The following is a 16455-nucleotide window of genomic DNA, read 5'->3' as shown; positions in this document are numbered from 1 at the left end:
TGACGCTTACAGGCAATATACCCCCATAAACCCAGAGGCAGAGGAACACAGATCAGCTATAGTCCTCTCATTCATCAACCAGTCAGCCACCGATATCCGGAGGAAACTCCACAAGCGGGATGACTTAGGAGAGACCTCTATTAGAGAAATTCTGCAGCAAGCGGAGAAAGTCTTCAATGCTAGAGAGACTCTGGAAGATAGGGAAGAAAGGCTGAAGAAAGAGAAATGGGAAGTGCAGGAGAGAAATAGGAAGGAAGACAGAGAATTTCAGAAGAGGGAGAACAAGAAGCAGAGAGAGGAGATGGCTAGGATATTCTTAGCTGGAGTAGAGGGGAGCCCTAGATCTCCTCAAAGAAAGGGACCCAGCCCATCCCGGCTAGGATGAGATCAGTGCGCCCTGTGTAAGGGACATGGGCACTGTAAAAGAGAGTGCCCCAAAAGGAAGGAACAAGGAGGAGGGAACCCCGTTAAGACCCTGCACCTAGGAGAGGAGAATTGACGGGGACGGGACTTGGCACCCCTCCCTGAATCCTGGGTAACTGTGTGTGTGGAGGGGACTCCTATTGGGTTCATGGTGCATACGGGGCCACAGTATTCAGTTCTCAACCAAGCCCATGGTCCCCTAAACCCAAGACGCACAAGTGTAGTCCACGGAGTAACAGGGTCCAAGAAATGTGACTGCACTACTAATAGAAAAGTGGACCTAGGAAGACATCAGGTCTCTCACTCATTCCTGGTTGTACCCGAAAGCCCTGCACCGTTACCGGGCAGAGACTTATTGACCAAGGTCGGGGCGCGCATTCATTTTGAACCCGAAGGCATAAAGATCATGGACAGAGAAGGGCAGTCCCTACAACCGGTGCATGTGCTATCCCTATCCATAGCCGAAGAGCATCGCCTGTTTCAGGCAGATCAAGAAAAGGGGGGCCAGGGAGAAAGAGACTCTTGGTTGCAGAAGTTCCCTTCTGCATGGGCCGAAACGGGTGGAATTGGTCTCGCCAAACATCTGCCTCCAGTTGTTGTTCAGCTCAAAGCCGTGGCCCTGCTAATCCGAGTCCGGCAGTATCCAATACCGGAAGAGGCTAGGAGAGGGATAGCACCCCATATCCACAGACTGTTAGGGGCTGGAGTCCTTAAATCTTGCCAATCTGCATGGAATACGCCCCTGCTTCCAGTAAGGAATCCTGGCGGCAGAGAATACCGACCGGTGCAAGACTTGCGAAAGGTTAATGAAAGGATCGAGGACATCCACCCCACAGTGCCCAACCCTTACACCTTGCTCAGCCACCTGCCACCCTCACATGTGTGGTATACTACTCTGGACCTGAAAGATGCCTTCTTCAGTATTCCCCTTTCTGAAGTTAGTCAGCCTTTGTTTGCCTTTGAGTGGCAGGAACCAGGGGGAGGAAGAAACGTGCAGCTTACCTGGACTAGACTGCCACAGGGTTTCAAAAACTCTCCCACTTTATTCAATGAAGCCCTAAGCCAGGACCTGGAGCCCTTTTGCAGGAGTCACGCCCGCGTGACATTGCTGTAGTATGTGGATGACTTGTTGCTGGCCACAGAAACCCGTGAGGAGTGCGAAGAAGCCACAGGGAAATTGTTGGCTGAACTAGGCAAACTGGGATATCGAGCCAGTGCCAAGAAAGCCCACATCTGTCAAAGGTCAGTGATCTACCTGGGGTACAAAATATCTAACGGAGCCAGGTGGCTAATGCCAGCCATGAAACGAACTATTCTGACTATCCCCGTCCCTTTCTCACCCCGGGGAGTGAGGGAATTTCTTGGCTCAGTCGGGTTCTGCAGGCTCTGGATTCCAGGGTATGCAGAAATAGCCCGACCTATATGAGGCGACCAAAGAAGGGCAGGGCTGGTGATGGACTCAAGAGCAACAAGAGGCTTTTGACAGACTAAAAGAAGCTCTCCTCCGGGCCCCCGCCTTTTCTTTGCCAGACCCCGAAAAACCCTTCATCCTGTTTGTAGATGAAAAGAAAGGAGTGGCTAAAGGAGTCTTGGCTCAGCAGCTAGGCCCATGGAAAAGACCTGTGGCCTATTTGTCCAAGCGACTAGACCCCGTGGCCTCCGGATGGCCACCTTGTCTGCGTATCCTAGCAGCCATTGCTCTACTGGTAAAAGAGGCAGACAAGCTCACTTTTGGCCAGAACTTGGGAGTAACAGCCCCACATACTGTGGAGGGGATCCTCAGGCATCCTCCAGGAAAATGGATGACGAATACAAGACTCACCCACTACCAAGGGCTCCTACTAGATTCTCCACGGATTGCCTTCTCTGACCCTGTGACCTTAAATCCTGCCACCCTTCTGCCGGACCCAGACCTGTCGTCCCCCATACATAACTTTAGAGTCATCCTCTCTGGAATTATCCAGGTGCGAGCAGACTTGAAGGACACACCATTACCAAACTTTGCGCTAAATTGGTACACAGATGGGAGCAGCTTTGTGCAGGAGGGAGTCAGGAGAGCAGGGGCAGCGGTGGCGACCCACGAGGGAGAGGTAGTCTGGAGCGCAGCCCTGCACCCTGGCACCTCAGCACAGAAGGCGGAACTTATTGCTCTTGCTGAGGCCCTGGAGAGAGCAGAAGGCAAACGGGCCAACATCTACACAGATAGCAGATATGCCTTTGGCACTGTCCATGTCCATGGTGCCATTTACCGTGAGAGAGGGTTCCGCTCCGCAGAAGGAAAGGAGCTGAGGTATCTACAAGAAGTCCAAAGATTAATGGCTGCTATGGAGAAACCGAAGGCAGTAGCAGTTATACATGTACCAGGCCCCCAATGAAAGAAGTCGCCTGAGGCCATCGGCAACAAACATGCTGATGCGGAAGCTAGGAGGGCGGCCCTCTCGGAATCCCTTGTACTTGCAGCCCTCGAGGTACCCATACCTGAAATGCCCATCTTGCCACCCAAACCTGAGTATTCCCCTCAGGATCTTGAGTGGATTAGGAAACAAGTCTCGGGTAAAGTGTTGGAGGAGAGAAATTGGAGTAGGGACCAAGAAGGTAGATTGATCCTGCCAGAAGCATTAGGACAGTACATGCTTGCTAATCTGCATAAGTCCACCCATCTAGGCTGGAAAAAACTGCTCAGCCTTTTCCACTCTGCGCAGTTGGTGTTTCCCCACTAGAATGACCCAGCTCGTCAGATCACGAGAGAATGTAGCAGCTGTGCAATGCTGAAACCAGCCCCAAGAGGGCCCCAACCGACAGGTACTCGGGAAATGGGGAGGGCTCCCGGGAGGAGCTGGGAAATAGACTTCACCGAATTAAAACCAGGGAAGTATGGGTCCAAGTATTTGCTAGTTATGGTAGACACCTTCTCAGGGTGGGTGGAGGCTTTTCCAACCAAGCATGAGAGAAGCCAGGTAGTAGCAAAAAGATTAATTGAAGAAATTATCCCCCGATATGGGGTCCCTGAAGCCATAGGTTCAGATAACGGCCCGGCTTTCGTTAGCAAGATCCTGCAGGGACTGGCCCAGGCTTTGGGGGTAGATTGGAAGTTACATTGTGCTTATAACCCGCAAAGCTCTGGGCAGGTAGAGAGAATGAGTCGGACCTTGAAGGAGACCCTTTCTAAATTAGTATTAGAGACTGGCGGGGACTGGGTGACCCTCCTGCCCTTAGCCATCTTCCGTGCTCAAAACTCCCCCTATGTACATGGTTTAACTCCATTTGAGATAATGTATGGGGCTCCTCCACCCATAACTCAGCGAGTACAGCTTTCCGGGGCAGGGGACCCGGCCCCTGACTACCTGAATGTGTTGCAAGCTCTCGCTAAAATGAAACAGCAAATCTGGCCCCTGATTAGAGCATATTATGAGGGCGGGAAGATTCCGAGCCCGGAACATGGCATAGTCCCAGGGGACAGGGTGTGGGTCAAGAGACACCGATTGAGGACACTCGAGCCCAGGTGGAAGGGACCTTATGTTGTATTGTTTACCACCCCCACTGCCCTCAAGGTAGAGGGTATCGCTCCCTGGGTGCATCACACCCACGTTCGGAAAGTCCTGCCTCATAAGGATCCAGGAGCCCGCGAGGAGGAGTGGATGGTGCAACAGCATCCTGCAAATCCTCTAAAACTACACCTAAGCCGTAGATGAAGGGGATCCTGCTGATAAGCACCTTAATATGGACTTTTGGAACCACATCTGTGAAGCTGATTCCAGAACCCGCAGGAAGACCGGGTTTGGGTCCGTCCGGGTTAGATAACCCCTTGTGGGAGATGGTGCAGGCAGTAGCAGAAACTCTAAACCACCCCACTCCCTCCTTCACTGATCCCTGTTGGTTATGCTACCCTGTTTCACCCCCCTTCTATGAGGCAGTCGGGATAAATGGCTCCTACACTACCAACGACTCCTATCCTACTCCTTGGGACAGGGAACCGAGGGGACTTACGATCACTCAGGTCTCAATTGCTGGTACGTGTGTGGGCACAGTCCCTATGGCCCAGAGTCAGTTATGCTCCTCCTATAATAAGACCACATGGGAGCCGGGAATGTGGGTTATACCCTCCTCGGGTTTGTGGCTCTGTTCAAAGGCAGGCCTCGCCCCGGCCCTATCCACCCTTGTGTTCAATGCTAGCAGTGAGTTTTGTGTGCTCGTGGCCATTCTACCTCGCCTAATATATCGTTCTCATGAATCCCTCCTTTCTTTTTGGGAAGAAGCGCCGAGCCCCCACCGGAGAAAGAGGGAGCCTGTTACTGCCCTGACAATTGGGGCCCTCTTCTCCCTAGTGATAGCAGGGGCAGGTGCTGGGGTCGCAGCCCTTGTAACTCGGGAACAGGGGCTTACAGCCCTGAGGCTGGCAATTGATAGGGACCTAGAACAACTCCGACAGACAATGTCAGACCTGGAGCAATCCCTCACTTCCTTGTCGGAGGTGGTTCTACAGAACCGAAGGGGCCTGGACCTCCTGTTCTTAAGAGAAGGTGGGCTGTGCGCAGCCTTAAAGGAAGAATGTTGTTTCTATGTAGACAAAACAGGTGCAGTAAGAGACTCCCTGGCCAAACTGAAGAAAGATCTAGAGAAGAGACGTAGAGAATATGAAAGTAGCGAAGGATGGTTTGAGTCTTGGTTCAAATACAAACCTTGTTTCGCTACCCTCCTCTCGGCCATTGCAGGGCCACTGGTCATCCTGCTGTTGCTGCTTACGATTGGCCCATGCATAATTAACAGGCTTGTTAGGTTTGTGCGGGAAAGGATTGACACTGTCCGACTTTTAGTCCTTCGTTAAAGGTATCAGGTTCTAGATGCCGCTGTGGAAGATTCCTCAGTTTAGTCAAGAAAAGGGGGAATGTAAAGGAATGCAGGAAACACCCTAGAGCGAGAGCCACCCAGTTTCCATACCCTAAGGGGGATGAAACTCGTGGGGACGAAACTCGTGACAAGATGTTAAGGGATGCTCGTGGAAAGGTCAGGCAAGCGGCGGGTCCCCGTTTCAACTTTATTGGTTAAAGCATGGGGTGTTTTAACTTCATTGGTTGTGGTGATGTATGGGCGTTGGTGTAATGGCTGTGGAAATCCTATATAATCTATACCTAAAGTTGCTTGGGGGTCGACAGCTCGGACTCGACCTGCGTGTCAGGGGAGGTGCTGTCGGCCCCATCTAGCTGGCTGAATAAAGACTTTGCTTGAATTTACATCTCCGTGCCCTCGTGGCTTATTCTCTGGAGAAGCCCCGGAGTCCTGAACCCTAACAGTCCAGTGTCTGCTTAGATCTGCAGGGTGTGGGAACTGAGTCTCTACCACCTCAGGATTTGGGGGGGCTGCAGAGCACTGGGTGGAGTGAGATTATGTTCTGCAAACTTCCTAGAGGCAAAGAAAGGAGACTTTCAGGCATGCTCTTTAGAGCATGACCATAAGCTGCAGTTCTGTCTGGGTAACCCAGGCAATGGTAATTTGCAAGCCCAGATCTGAGCTCTCAGCAGCCCCTCCTTACTTATCTGAAATAGGACAGAGTGAAGGTTTGAGCTTAAATTTGGAGAATTAGAATGACAAAGAAAAGTAACAAAGACACCACTGGAAAAGCACAGAGAGAAAAGTTTAGAAGTTGAGCAGTGAGAAGTTTATTTAAAGCAAAAAGGTGCACACTCGGAGAAAGGGGAGTGTGGGTTACCACAAAGAAGAGGTGCCCTTAAGGGTTTAGGGTCTAGGGTTTTATAGGTAGTTGAAGATTTTCAGGAATGTGACAAAGGGCCAGGAGCAGATTGGGCAAATTGTTCCAGAATGTTCATCTTTGTTAAGACATTAAGTTTTTCCTTTTTTAAACTTAACACAAGAAATATACTGCTTTGATTCCTTTTCAGGATATCAGCTTCTGTCTGGAAGCATATCAATGAAAACTGCCCTGCCTCCAAGGTGGGCAGAGCCACTGAGCGTTTGATTAAAATGCAATCTTAGCTTTAAGATAGAATTCTTCCTGAATAAGTTGGGCCTTTTATTAGGTGTAAAGTAAATCTTACAATGATATCTTCTAACTGACACAGTGAAAATATAGGCTATGCTGAGATACTTTTCTTTATCTGGAGAGTATTCAACATTCTAGGTCAAGTTGCTCCTGGCCTTCTGAGCTTTATATTTTTAACTGGTTTACTCTTTGACTACTTTCTAGTGGGCTTTACTGGCCTTATTCTCTTTCCACCCCGCTCATACCTATTTTCCTACCTAACACTAGCAACTCTTAATCCCAAGGCAGCCCTGTAAGAGCAGCCCCGATTTCTGACAACAGACAAGGACAAGAAGCCTCTTGGGTGAGCTGCAAGACAAGTTATAACATCCTCTTCTTAGGTTTTCCACTTACACAAGGAAAATCACGTGCTTATATCAACAACCTATGCAATGAGTTGGGTCACAAAAACCACCCGTTGGGGTCCTATGCAGGAAAAAGTGAGCTCTTAATTATGGCCTCCCTTTCTTTGGCATTGGCTTGTGAGCATAATAACAGCGATTCTAGGGTGGGAGTCAATTCTTCAGGGGGAAGGCCTATGGGAAAGGGCAGAGGAAAAGAAATTGGTGGGTCAGAGGGAGGTGAGAAAGGGAGGAAGGAAAAAGAACAATCGAGCCAAAAAATGGGAAATGAGAGATGGCTCCCAAAAGTCAATTCCTCCCGTGTTCCTGTTCCAGTTTCGGACACTTTCCACGTAGCCTCCAGCGTGGCGCACCTGCCCTCTGGGGTGGGCCCAGCGAGGGAGCCTGGAGCAGGCTGGGAATGCCTTTCGGGGAGAACGGCCGCTCGGCTAGCAGTGGGGAGATTGCAGGAAGGAGTCATGGGGCGTGAAACGGGAAGACTACATTTCCCAGGCCGCCACGCTTCCCAGCTGGAGCCCTAGGGCACTGAATGCTCCCCAGTTTCCGCAGGGAAGCGCCGGGCTACCGCAGCTATTGTGCGTCGAGCTGTCGCCTTCTTCACTCCCGCTTGCGTGTCTGTGGAGGAAGGCTAAATTTCGTGGCCGCCCTGGTTTAACCTCTTCCTCGCCTAACAAGTCAGCAGGCCAGTTCCCATGAACCAGGAGGAACTCTTGGGAGTCAGAGGATTCGGGTAACGAAACCCTAGGGGGCGAGGAAGACGACTGAAAACGGAGCCGGAGCCCTCGGTTCGGTACAGGGCTTCTCTGGGGCGGGGCGGCAGCGCTGACTTTGAGAAGGGGGAGGGGACCTTGCAATCTGGGTTGCCAGCCGACTTTGGCGAAGGAAATCTTCAGCCAGCTCAGGAGCAAGGAGGAAGGAGAGGCGACTCCCACCCCCGGCGCTCACCCCACGCCTACACCCTGGGCTGGCCTAAGTGTCACGTTTGCAATTGCTCATAAAGGATCCGGTCGGGCTCCAGAGGCAAGCCGGGTTGCGTTTTCTGCTTCCTGTCAGGGGCGGCGATGCCTAGGGGCCATGCTGCTTGCTAGGCTGCACCTCGCTGGGATCCGACAGCCTTAATCAGCGCTCCCTGTCACCTGAAGTGATCTTTCGGCCGCCCCTTTCTGTACAGACCAGACATCTCTCCGCAGGAATCTCCTCCAAACATGTAGGTACCTGTTCTCCTAAGGGAGGGAGGCTACAGGCTTCCTAAGCGGGTCCCGTCCTCATTCCACCCCATCTACTTCCTGTTCTGTGCCACTGATGCTCTTGGTCTTTGTGCCTTTCCTCTGTCCTTCCAGCCCCTGCCATCAGAACCATGGGACATCCACCGCTAGAGTTCAGCGACTGCTACTTGGATAGCCCTGATTTCCGAGAGAGGCTCAAGTGTTATGAGCAGGAGCTGGAGAGGACCAATAAATTCATCAAAGACGTGATCAAAGATGGCAACGCTCTTATTAGCACAATGAGAAGTAAGTGGAAGGCTTCCATGAGCTGTTTCCCTGAGCTGGTGGCTCTGGCCTTTAAGCTCTTCCACACTACAGGGGGAGAGGAGGATTCAGGGTGATTCCCAGCCCAGATCTCTCAGGCGAATGGGTTTCTGGACTCTTTGGAAGTGGAAGTGGGTTGGACAGTGGTGGCTACAACTAGAAGTTTAGGCCTTTCCCTTTAGTGGCCTTGACCTTGTAAGACAGGATCTGTAGCTGTTTAAGGGATGCTCTTGCTCTTCAATTATCCTTACTCTGCAGGTTGTTGTTCCAAAGGGACAATCTGCTAGTACTTTCGGATATGTTCAGCATCCATGTCTGGGACAAGGGGATATCCAAGCTAACCAAGGAACTGCCCCACCATGTCCTAAAGAATTGGGAATTAAGCATCTTCACTAAAGGTTTTGTTCTGGCCTCTGGTTACTACAGATAAGTGTGGGGGCAGCAAAACATTGCCTGTGGCAAGTTATTTTCTAAAGAAAGCACCTTTGCTCCACTGATTTTTTTCTTTAAGATATTGAGCTATGGTTTGGGCAAGGTCAGTCTAAGCTCAGAATTATTGGATGGCTTTACACGCCTCTGAATTATGCTTGAGAGTGGAACACAGATCTGCCTTATCTCTGGCACAAGGATTCCAGCCCCCAGAGAGCAAATTATAGGGCTCCAGCTGGGAGCCACCTGGTTGAAGGAACCTTTGCTTAGCTTGCCTTTCTCAGTGGTCATAGCTGACAGCTGTGGGATCCTCCTCCCTTTCCTCACTGTGTGCACAGTTTTTATTTTTGCTAGTTGGCAGAAGGCTTGGAGTAAGAGAAAGAATAATAAACATTCCCAACAAGAGTGCAGGCAAACTGACAGTTTGTGCCAAAGTATATACTCAGAAGAATGGCAAATAATGATTAGGCGGAGTGATAATTAATTTTTTCTCTTCTTGGCTGAAAGACAGTTGTGAAAAATAAAGTCAAAGTCCCTGATAAATATGTCCTGTATGCTTATAACTTTGTTTGAATGGATTTACTGCCAAAAAACTGTGTCTACATCCAGTGTGGGGACTTTCTTAAGACGGATGCCAACCAAGAGCAGAGAGAAAGGCCTGGAGTGGCAGTCTAAAGATAGCTGCTACCAGCTGGTACTTGTTGTACAGCTCTTCTGATTTGCCCCTTGGAACTCTGTGCTTTCCTGGCACATGTTGTCTGCCCACTTTAGTCAGAATATAAAAATTGACTCAAGTTCCTGTCAGTCACTTGATTGTGTTTGACCATTTAATGGTTTGTCCTATTGTGGCCTGAACAAGAGTAAACTCTTGGCAGCATCTTAAAGATGGGGTATTTGAGATGTTGATCCTCAGGAACTCATAGGCCAGACTTCGGGGTGTGTCACCACTTAATAGAGTTCATTGAGAGGTAAAGGATATGCAGACAAAATGGCAGTATAATGGGAAAAAACCCTAGACATGACATCTAGATACCTGGGTATGGTTCCGTTTCTGCTACTAATGGGAGTTATTGTCTTGGTAAGTCATTCTTCTGGGGCCCCACGTCTGCAGCATTATATAAGCAAGGATGCATAGGGGATCTATAAAAGTCTATATTCATTCACCTCTAACATTCCATGACTTTTTATTTTGCACTGCATATTATAATTAAATCATTTGGGAAAGGAATGACTAACCCAATTATAAGATGTTATTTTATACCTACACAAATTTTTACATTATTTTAGTGTATGTGACAGTACTTAAACAGAGATTTAAACAAAATTTTCAAAGAGCCTTTCAAAAAACAAGGATAATATACTTTATAATGTATGTACATTTGTATATATAAAGTGGATGTCAGAAAAAAAGCCTACACATATACATGCACAACCATACATACATACAGTGTCTTGGACTAATGGAAACTTATGTTTTAAAAGAATACAAAAGATGCATTCTGTACTAAAAATGTACATAAACTTGATAAAGTAGAAATAATGTAATTTGTGTAGCTTTTATAATCTAGTCTTAAATTTGAAAAAAAAACACTGTCTTATATTTTATACTCCAAAAGACAAGAATTTTAGATACTCACATTAAGATGGCCTTATTTACATTTAGTGCCTGTTCAGCACTTGCTTAGGCAGCTGGGGCAGAACTATCTGGTAAGTAAGTGCTTTCTTGGAAGGATGGATGGTTCCATCCTTGAGGCATATTTGATATTGAATATACTTATTGGAGCCATCTTCAGCTTGGCACAAAGAGAACCGGGATGCTAATTTCAACACTGCCACTAGCTGGCTGTACGAGGTTAAGTTTTTAGTTTTGTGAACCTGAATTTTACCATTTGTAAAAATAGAAGTTTGGTCAGTGAGGATTTAGGATTCTTCCTGGTTTATCATTCTCTGTTTTCTGGGCTGCCATTTTATTTTCCAGGCTGCCACTGTCTTACTCAAATAGTCAAGCAACCTAAATTGATTCTGTCATAAACTTTAGAGCCTTCTTCTTACTTTGTGAGAGTAGGGAAAGGGAAAATCCAAGTGGTATGTCCAGCATGAGTAGATGACTTGAATTGTACTATCTACCTGAAATCCTCTCAGTGAATGCTCCTTGAGAGATGTCAACCTGATGCCCTTCAGATCTGTCCTTAATAGCTAGAGCTGTGTCTTAACTTTATCAACATTTCTGTAGACAGTGAGAGAGACCAAAGCTTTTAATCCCCTTGGTGTAATGCCATTGTGTGCAGGGAGGAGTTGGTACTATAATATACATTTTCAGATAGCAGATATTCTGCCATTATCCCAGTGATATTTAGTCAGTGTCTTTTTAGTTAGTGATGTTTAGTCAGGAGCACTTGGAGTTCTTTTAGATATTGTCCAGAGTAACTCAGGTCAATGTAATGAGTAAGTCATATGGTAGTGCTGTTAGTAGATGTGAAGCAGTGTCAAATGGAATTTGGTGGAGGTGATACTGCTATATTCATTGAATATCCACGGACGAACAGATTCCAGTGTAGCTGGACTGGGAGTGCTGTGGTACTAGGGTAGAAAAGTGAACTAAGCCAGCATTTCAGTGTGGTCATTTCTAAGAGGCTGTTTTTTTTTTAAAGAGATGGTGAGTTAGGGAAGATTATGGCTTGACCTGCCTGTTAAGAAAAGTATGTGAACTAAAGTTAACCGTGATGAATAAAAATTACTTTTCAGCTTCATTTTTTAAAATTAAGGTATCATTGATATAAAATCTTTTTTTTTTTGGTGTGGCTTTCAAGGTTTTATTTTTTTATTTTATTTTATTTTTAGATAATTATTTTTTATTGAAGGGTAGTTGACACACAGTATTACATTAGTTTCAGGTGTACAACAGTGATTCAACATTTATATACATGATAATTCTAGGTACCAGCTGTCACCATACCAAGTTGTTACAATATTTTGACTATATTCCTTATGCTATACATTACATCCTGGTTACTTATTTACTTTACAATTGGAAGTGTGTATATATATATATTTTTTTGTGAGGACATCTCTCATATTTACTGATCAAATGGTTGTTAACAACAATAAAATTTGTATAGGGGGGTCAATGCTCAATGCACAATCATTAATCCACCCCAAGCCTCATTTTCGTCAGTCTCCAATCTTCTGAAGCATAACGAACAAGTTCTTACATGGAGAACAAATTCTTACATCGTGAATAAGTTACATGGTGAACATTACAAGGGCAGTCATCACAGAAGCTTTCGGTTTTGCTCATGCATTATGAACTATAAACAGTCAGTTCAAATATGAATACTCATTTGATTTTTATACTTGATTTATATGTGGATACCACATTTCTCTCTTTTTTTTTTTTTTTAATTTTAATAATTATTTTTTATTGAAGGGTAGTTGACACACAGTATTACATTACATGAGTTTCAAGTGTACAACACAGTGGTAGAACATTTATATACATAATTCTAGGTTCCAGCTATCACCCTACCAGGCTGTTACAATATCTTGACTATATTCCTTATGCTATACCTTACATCCCGGTTACTAATTTATTTTACCATTGGAAGTCTGTCCTTTTTTTTTTTTTTTTTTTTTTTTTTTTTTTTTTGTGAGGGCATCTCTCATATTTATTGATCAAATGGTTGTTAACGACAATAAAATTCTGTATAGGGGAGTCAATGCTCAATGCACAATCATTATTCCACCCCAAGCCTAATTTTTGTCAGTCTCCAATCTTCTGAGGCATAACAAACAAGTTTTTACATGTAGAACAAATTCTTACATAATGAATAAGTTACATAGTGAACAGTACAAGGGCAGTCATCACAGAAACTTTCGGTTTTGCTCATGCATTATGAACTATAAACAGTCAGTTCAAATATGAATACTCATTTGGTTTTTATACTTGATTTATATGTGGATACCACATTTCTCTCTTTATTATTATTATTTTTAATAAAATGCTGAAGTGGTAGGTAGATACAAGATAAAGGTAGAAAACATAGTTTAGTGTTGTAAGAGAGCACATGTAGATGATCAGGTGTGTGCCTGTAGACTATGTGTTAATCCAAGCTAGACCAGGGCAATAAAACATCCACGTATGCAGAAGATTTCTCTCAGAACGGGGGGGTGAGGTTCTAAGCCTCACCTCTGTTGATCCCCAATTTCTCACCTGATGGCCCCCCTGCGACTGTGCCTGTCTTAGGTTGTTCCTCCCTTGAGGAATCTTACCTGTCTCTGGCTAACCAGTCATCTTCCGGGGCCATACAGGGAAATGTGAAGTTGGTAAGTGAGAGAGAGGCAATATTGCTTGAAAAGGTTAGCTTTTTACTTCTTTGCATATTTATGCCCTGTGGCTTCTATGCCCAGCATTTGTCTTGAGGTATCTTTACCACTTGGAAGAATTATGATACTCGGTAAATTTGATATGAGGCACGAATTCTATGTAAGGGTTGTAATTAGGAAGGAAGAAGAAAAGCTATAGAAGTAGCAGGCGGAAGAAAACATGGGAAGATTGATTATTTCTTTGACGTATCTTCTTGTAGAGTAACTTCAGCATGTATAGGTTTTAAACTACTAATTAAATTGCGCACACACATTAACATAATAGGAGTACTGTTACATAACCAAAGCATACCTGTAATTACCAGCCATCTCCAGTGAAACCAAGAAAACCAGTTAGGCACCTTAGGCATTTGTGAAAACTTATCTATGATATGGTGGATATTGTCCAACTGAACTTGAACAGTCTGAGAGAAATCAGACAAATTAAAACAACCCATTCCTGGGGACTGTTCACATCCCATATATTCTTTTAACAGGAAATGGCCTGTAGTTGTAAGATTTTGGAGCGCTACAATTTGCACTTCTCCTAATTCTTGGTTGAGTTCCAACAGTATAGACCGAGTCAAATTTGTTGTTTTACTGTATGCACCGGCCAGCTTAGATATCTCCTTCCTCATTCCCATGGCAAGTCCAGGAACTGGTGGGATGAGTGCATCTACACCTGTAGCAGTGCGTGGATCTTTGTTGGGGATTTTTGATGATCATCTTCTGGCATAAGTCTTACCGAGAGTGCTGATGTTGGAAGTTCTTTTTCATATCGAATCTTAGTTCATTTTCGGGGTAGCCCAATTAGGCTTTGATCCTCTGTATAAACACAAACAGACCTTTTGCCTACACTTTTATATGCCCTTTATCTCATTGTGTAGAACTCATTGGAGGTCACCACACAGGAACTACTTTTTTTTTTCTTTCTTTTTTTTTTTTATCATTAATCTACACTTACATGACGAATATTTTGTTTACTAGGCTCTACCCTATACCAGGTCCCCCCTATATACCCCTTTACAGTCACTGTCCATCAGCGTAGCAAAATGTTGTAGAATCACTACTTGTCTTCTCTGTGTTGTACAGCCCTCCCCTTTCTCCCACCCCCCCATGCATGCTAATCTTGATACCCCCCTTTTTTCTCCCTCCCCGTTATCCCTCCCTACGCACCCATCCTCCCCAGTCCCTTTCCGTTTGGTACTTGTTAGTCCATTCTTGAGTTCTGTGATTCTGCTGCTGTTTTGTTCCTTCAGTTTTTCCTTTGTTCTTATACTCCACAGATGAGTGAAATCATTCGGTATTTCTCTTTCTCCGCTTGGCTTGTTTCACTGAGCATAATACCCTCCAGCTCCATCCATGTTGCTGCAAATGGTAGGATTTGCCCTTTTCTTATGGCTGAGTAGTATTCCATTGTGTATATGTACCACATCTTCTTTATCCATTCATCTATCGATGGACATTTAGGTTGCTTCCAATTCTTGGCTATTGTAAATAGTGCTGCGATAAACATAGGGGTGCATTGGTCTTTCTCATACTTGATTGCTGCATTCTTAGGGTAAATTCCTAGGAGTGCAATTCCTGGGTCAAATGGTATGTCTGTTTTGAGCATTTTGATGTACCTCCATACTGCTTTCCACAATGGTTGAACTAATTTACATTCCCACCAGCAGTGTAGGAGGGTTCCCCTTTCTCCACAGCCTCGCCAACATTTGTTGTTGTCTTTTGGATGGCAGCCATCCTTTCTGGTGTGAGGTGATATCTCATGGTAGTTTTCATTTGCATTTCTCTGATAATTAGCGATGTGGAGCATCTTTTCATGTGTCTGTTGGCCATCTGTATTTCTATTTTGGAGAACCGTCTGTTCAGTTCCTCTGCCGATTTTTTAATTGGGTTATTTGTTTTTTGTTTGTTGAGGCGTGTGAGCTCTTTATATATTCTGGACGTCAAGCCTTTATCAGATCTGTCATTTTCAAATATATTCTCCCTTACTGTAGGATACCTTTTTGTTCTATTGATGGTGTCTTTTGCTGTACAGAAGCTTTTCAGTTTAATATAGTCCCACTTGTTCATTTTTGCTGTTGTTTTCCTTGCCCGGGGAGATGTGTTCAAGAAGAGGTCACTCATGTTTATGTCTATGAGGTTTTTGCCTATATTTTTTTCCAAGAGTTTAATGGTTTCATGACTTACATTCAGGTCTTTGATCCATTTTGAGTTTACTTTTGTATATGGGGTTAGACAATGGTCCAGTTTCATTCTCCTACATGTAGCTGTCCAGTTTTGCCAGCACCATCTGTTGAAGAGACTGTCATTTTGCCATTGTATGTCCATGGCTCCTTTATCAAATATTAATTGACCATATATGTCTGGGTTAATGTCTGGATTCTCTACTCTGTTCCATTGGTCTGTGGCTCTGTTCTTGTGCCAGTACCAAATTGTCTTGATTACTATGGCTTTATAGTAGAGCTTGAAGTTGGGGAGTGAGATCCCCCCTACTTTATTCTTCTTTCTCAGGATTGCTTTGGCTATTCGGGGTCTTTGGTGTTTCCATATGAATTTTTGATTTATTTGTTCTAGTTCATTGAAGAATGTTGCTGGTAGTTTCATAGGGATTTCATCAAATCTGTATATTGCCTTGGGCAGGATGGCCATTTTGACGATATTAACTCTTCCTAGCCACGAGCATGGGATGCATTTCCATCTGTTAGTGTCCCCTTTAATTTCTCTTAAGAGTGACTTGTAGTTTTCAGAGTATAAGTCTTTCACTTCTTGGGTTAGGTTTATTCCTAGGTATTTTATTTTTTTTGATGCAATTGTGAATGGAGTTGTTTTCCTGATTTCTCTTTCTGTTGGTTCATTGTTAGTGTATAGGAAAGCCACAGATTTCTATGTGTTGATTTTGTATCCTGTAACTTTGCTGTATTCCGATATCAGTTCTAGTAGTTTTGGGGTGGAGCCTTTAGGGTTTTTTATGTACAGTATCATGTCATCTGCAAATAGTGACAGTTTTACTTCTTCTTTATCAATCTGGATTCCTTGTATTTCTTTGTTTGTCTGATTGCCGTGGCTAGGACCTCCAGTACTATGTTAAATAACAGTGGGGAGAGTGGGCATCCCTGTCTAGTTCCCGATCTCAGAGGAAAAGCTTTCAGCTTCTCACTGTTCAATATAATGTTGGCTGTGGTTTTTTCATAGATGGCCTTTATTATGTTGAGGTATTTGCCCTCTATTCCCATTTTGCTGAGAGTTTTTATCATGAATGGATGTTGAACTTTGTCAAATGCTTTTTCAGAATCTGTGGAGATGATCA

At 45.0% G+C, this 16455-nt stretch overlaps 1 protein-coding gene across 4 annotated transcripts in view; it reads left to right on the top strand.

The window, feature by feature from the left end:
* Positions 1 to 7250: 7250 nt before the first annotated feature.
* The window catches only part of OPHN1 (oligophrenin 1), a 634131-nt gene continuing 624926 nt past the window's right edge, over positions 7251 to 16455 (top strand). The window contains exons 1-2 of one of the 4 annotated variants that reach the window (XM_057495710.1): positions 7251 to 8029; positions 8163 to 8333. In XM_057495710.1, the coding sequence (XP_057351693.1) occupies positions 8180 to 8333 (154 nt within the window). In that variant the 5' untranslated portion in view covers positions 7251 to 8029; positions 8163 to 8179. The remainder of the gene's footprint in view (positions 8030 to 8162; positions 8334 to 16455) is intronic. The other 3 variants (XM_057495709.1, XM_057495712.1, XM_057495711.1) reach the window with 3 other exon arrangements.

Source organism: Manis pentadactyla, chromosome X, assembly GCF_030020395.1.
Source record: "Manis pentadactyla isolate mManPen7 chromosome X, mManPen7.hap1, whole genome shotgun sequence".
NCBI classification, from domain to species: domain Eukaryota; kingdom Metazoa; phylum Chordata; class Mammalia; order Pholidota; family Manidae; genus Manis; species Manis pentadactyla.
The sequence above is the reverse complement of the archived record's forward strand: the minus strand, read 5'-3'. Positions and strand labels throughout refer to the sequence as shown.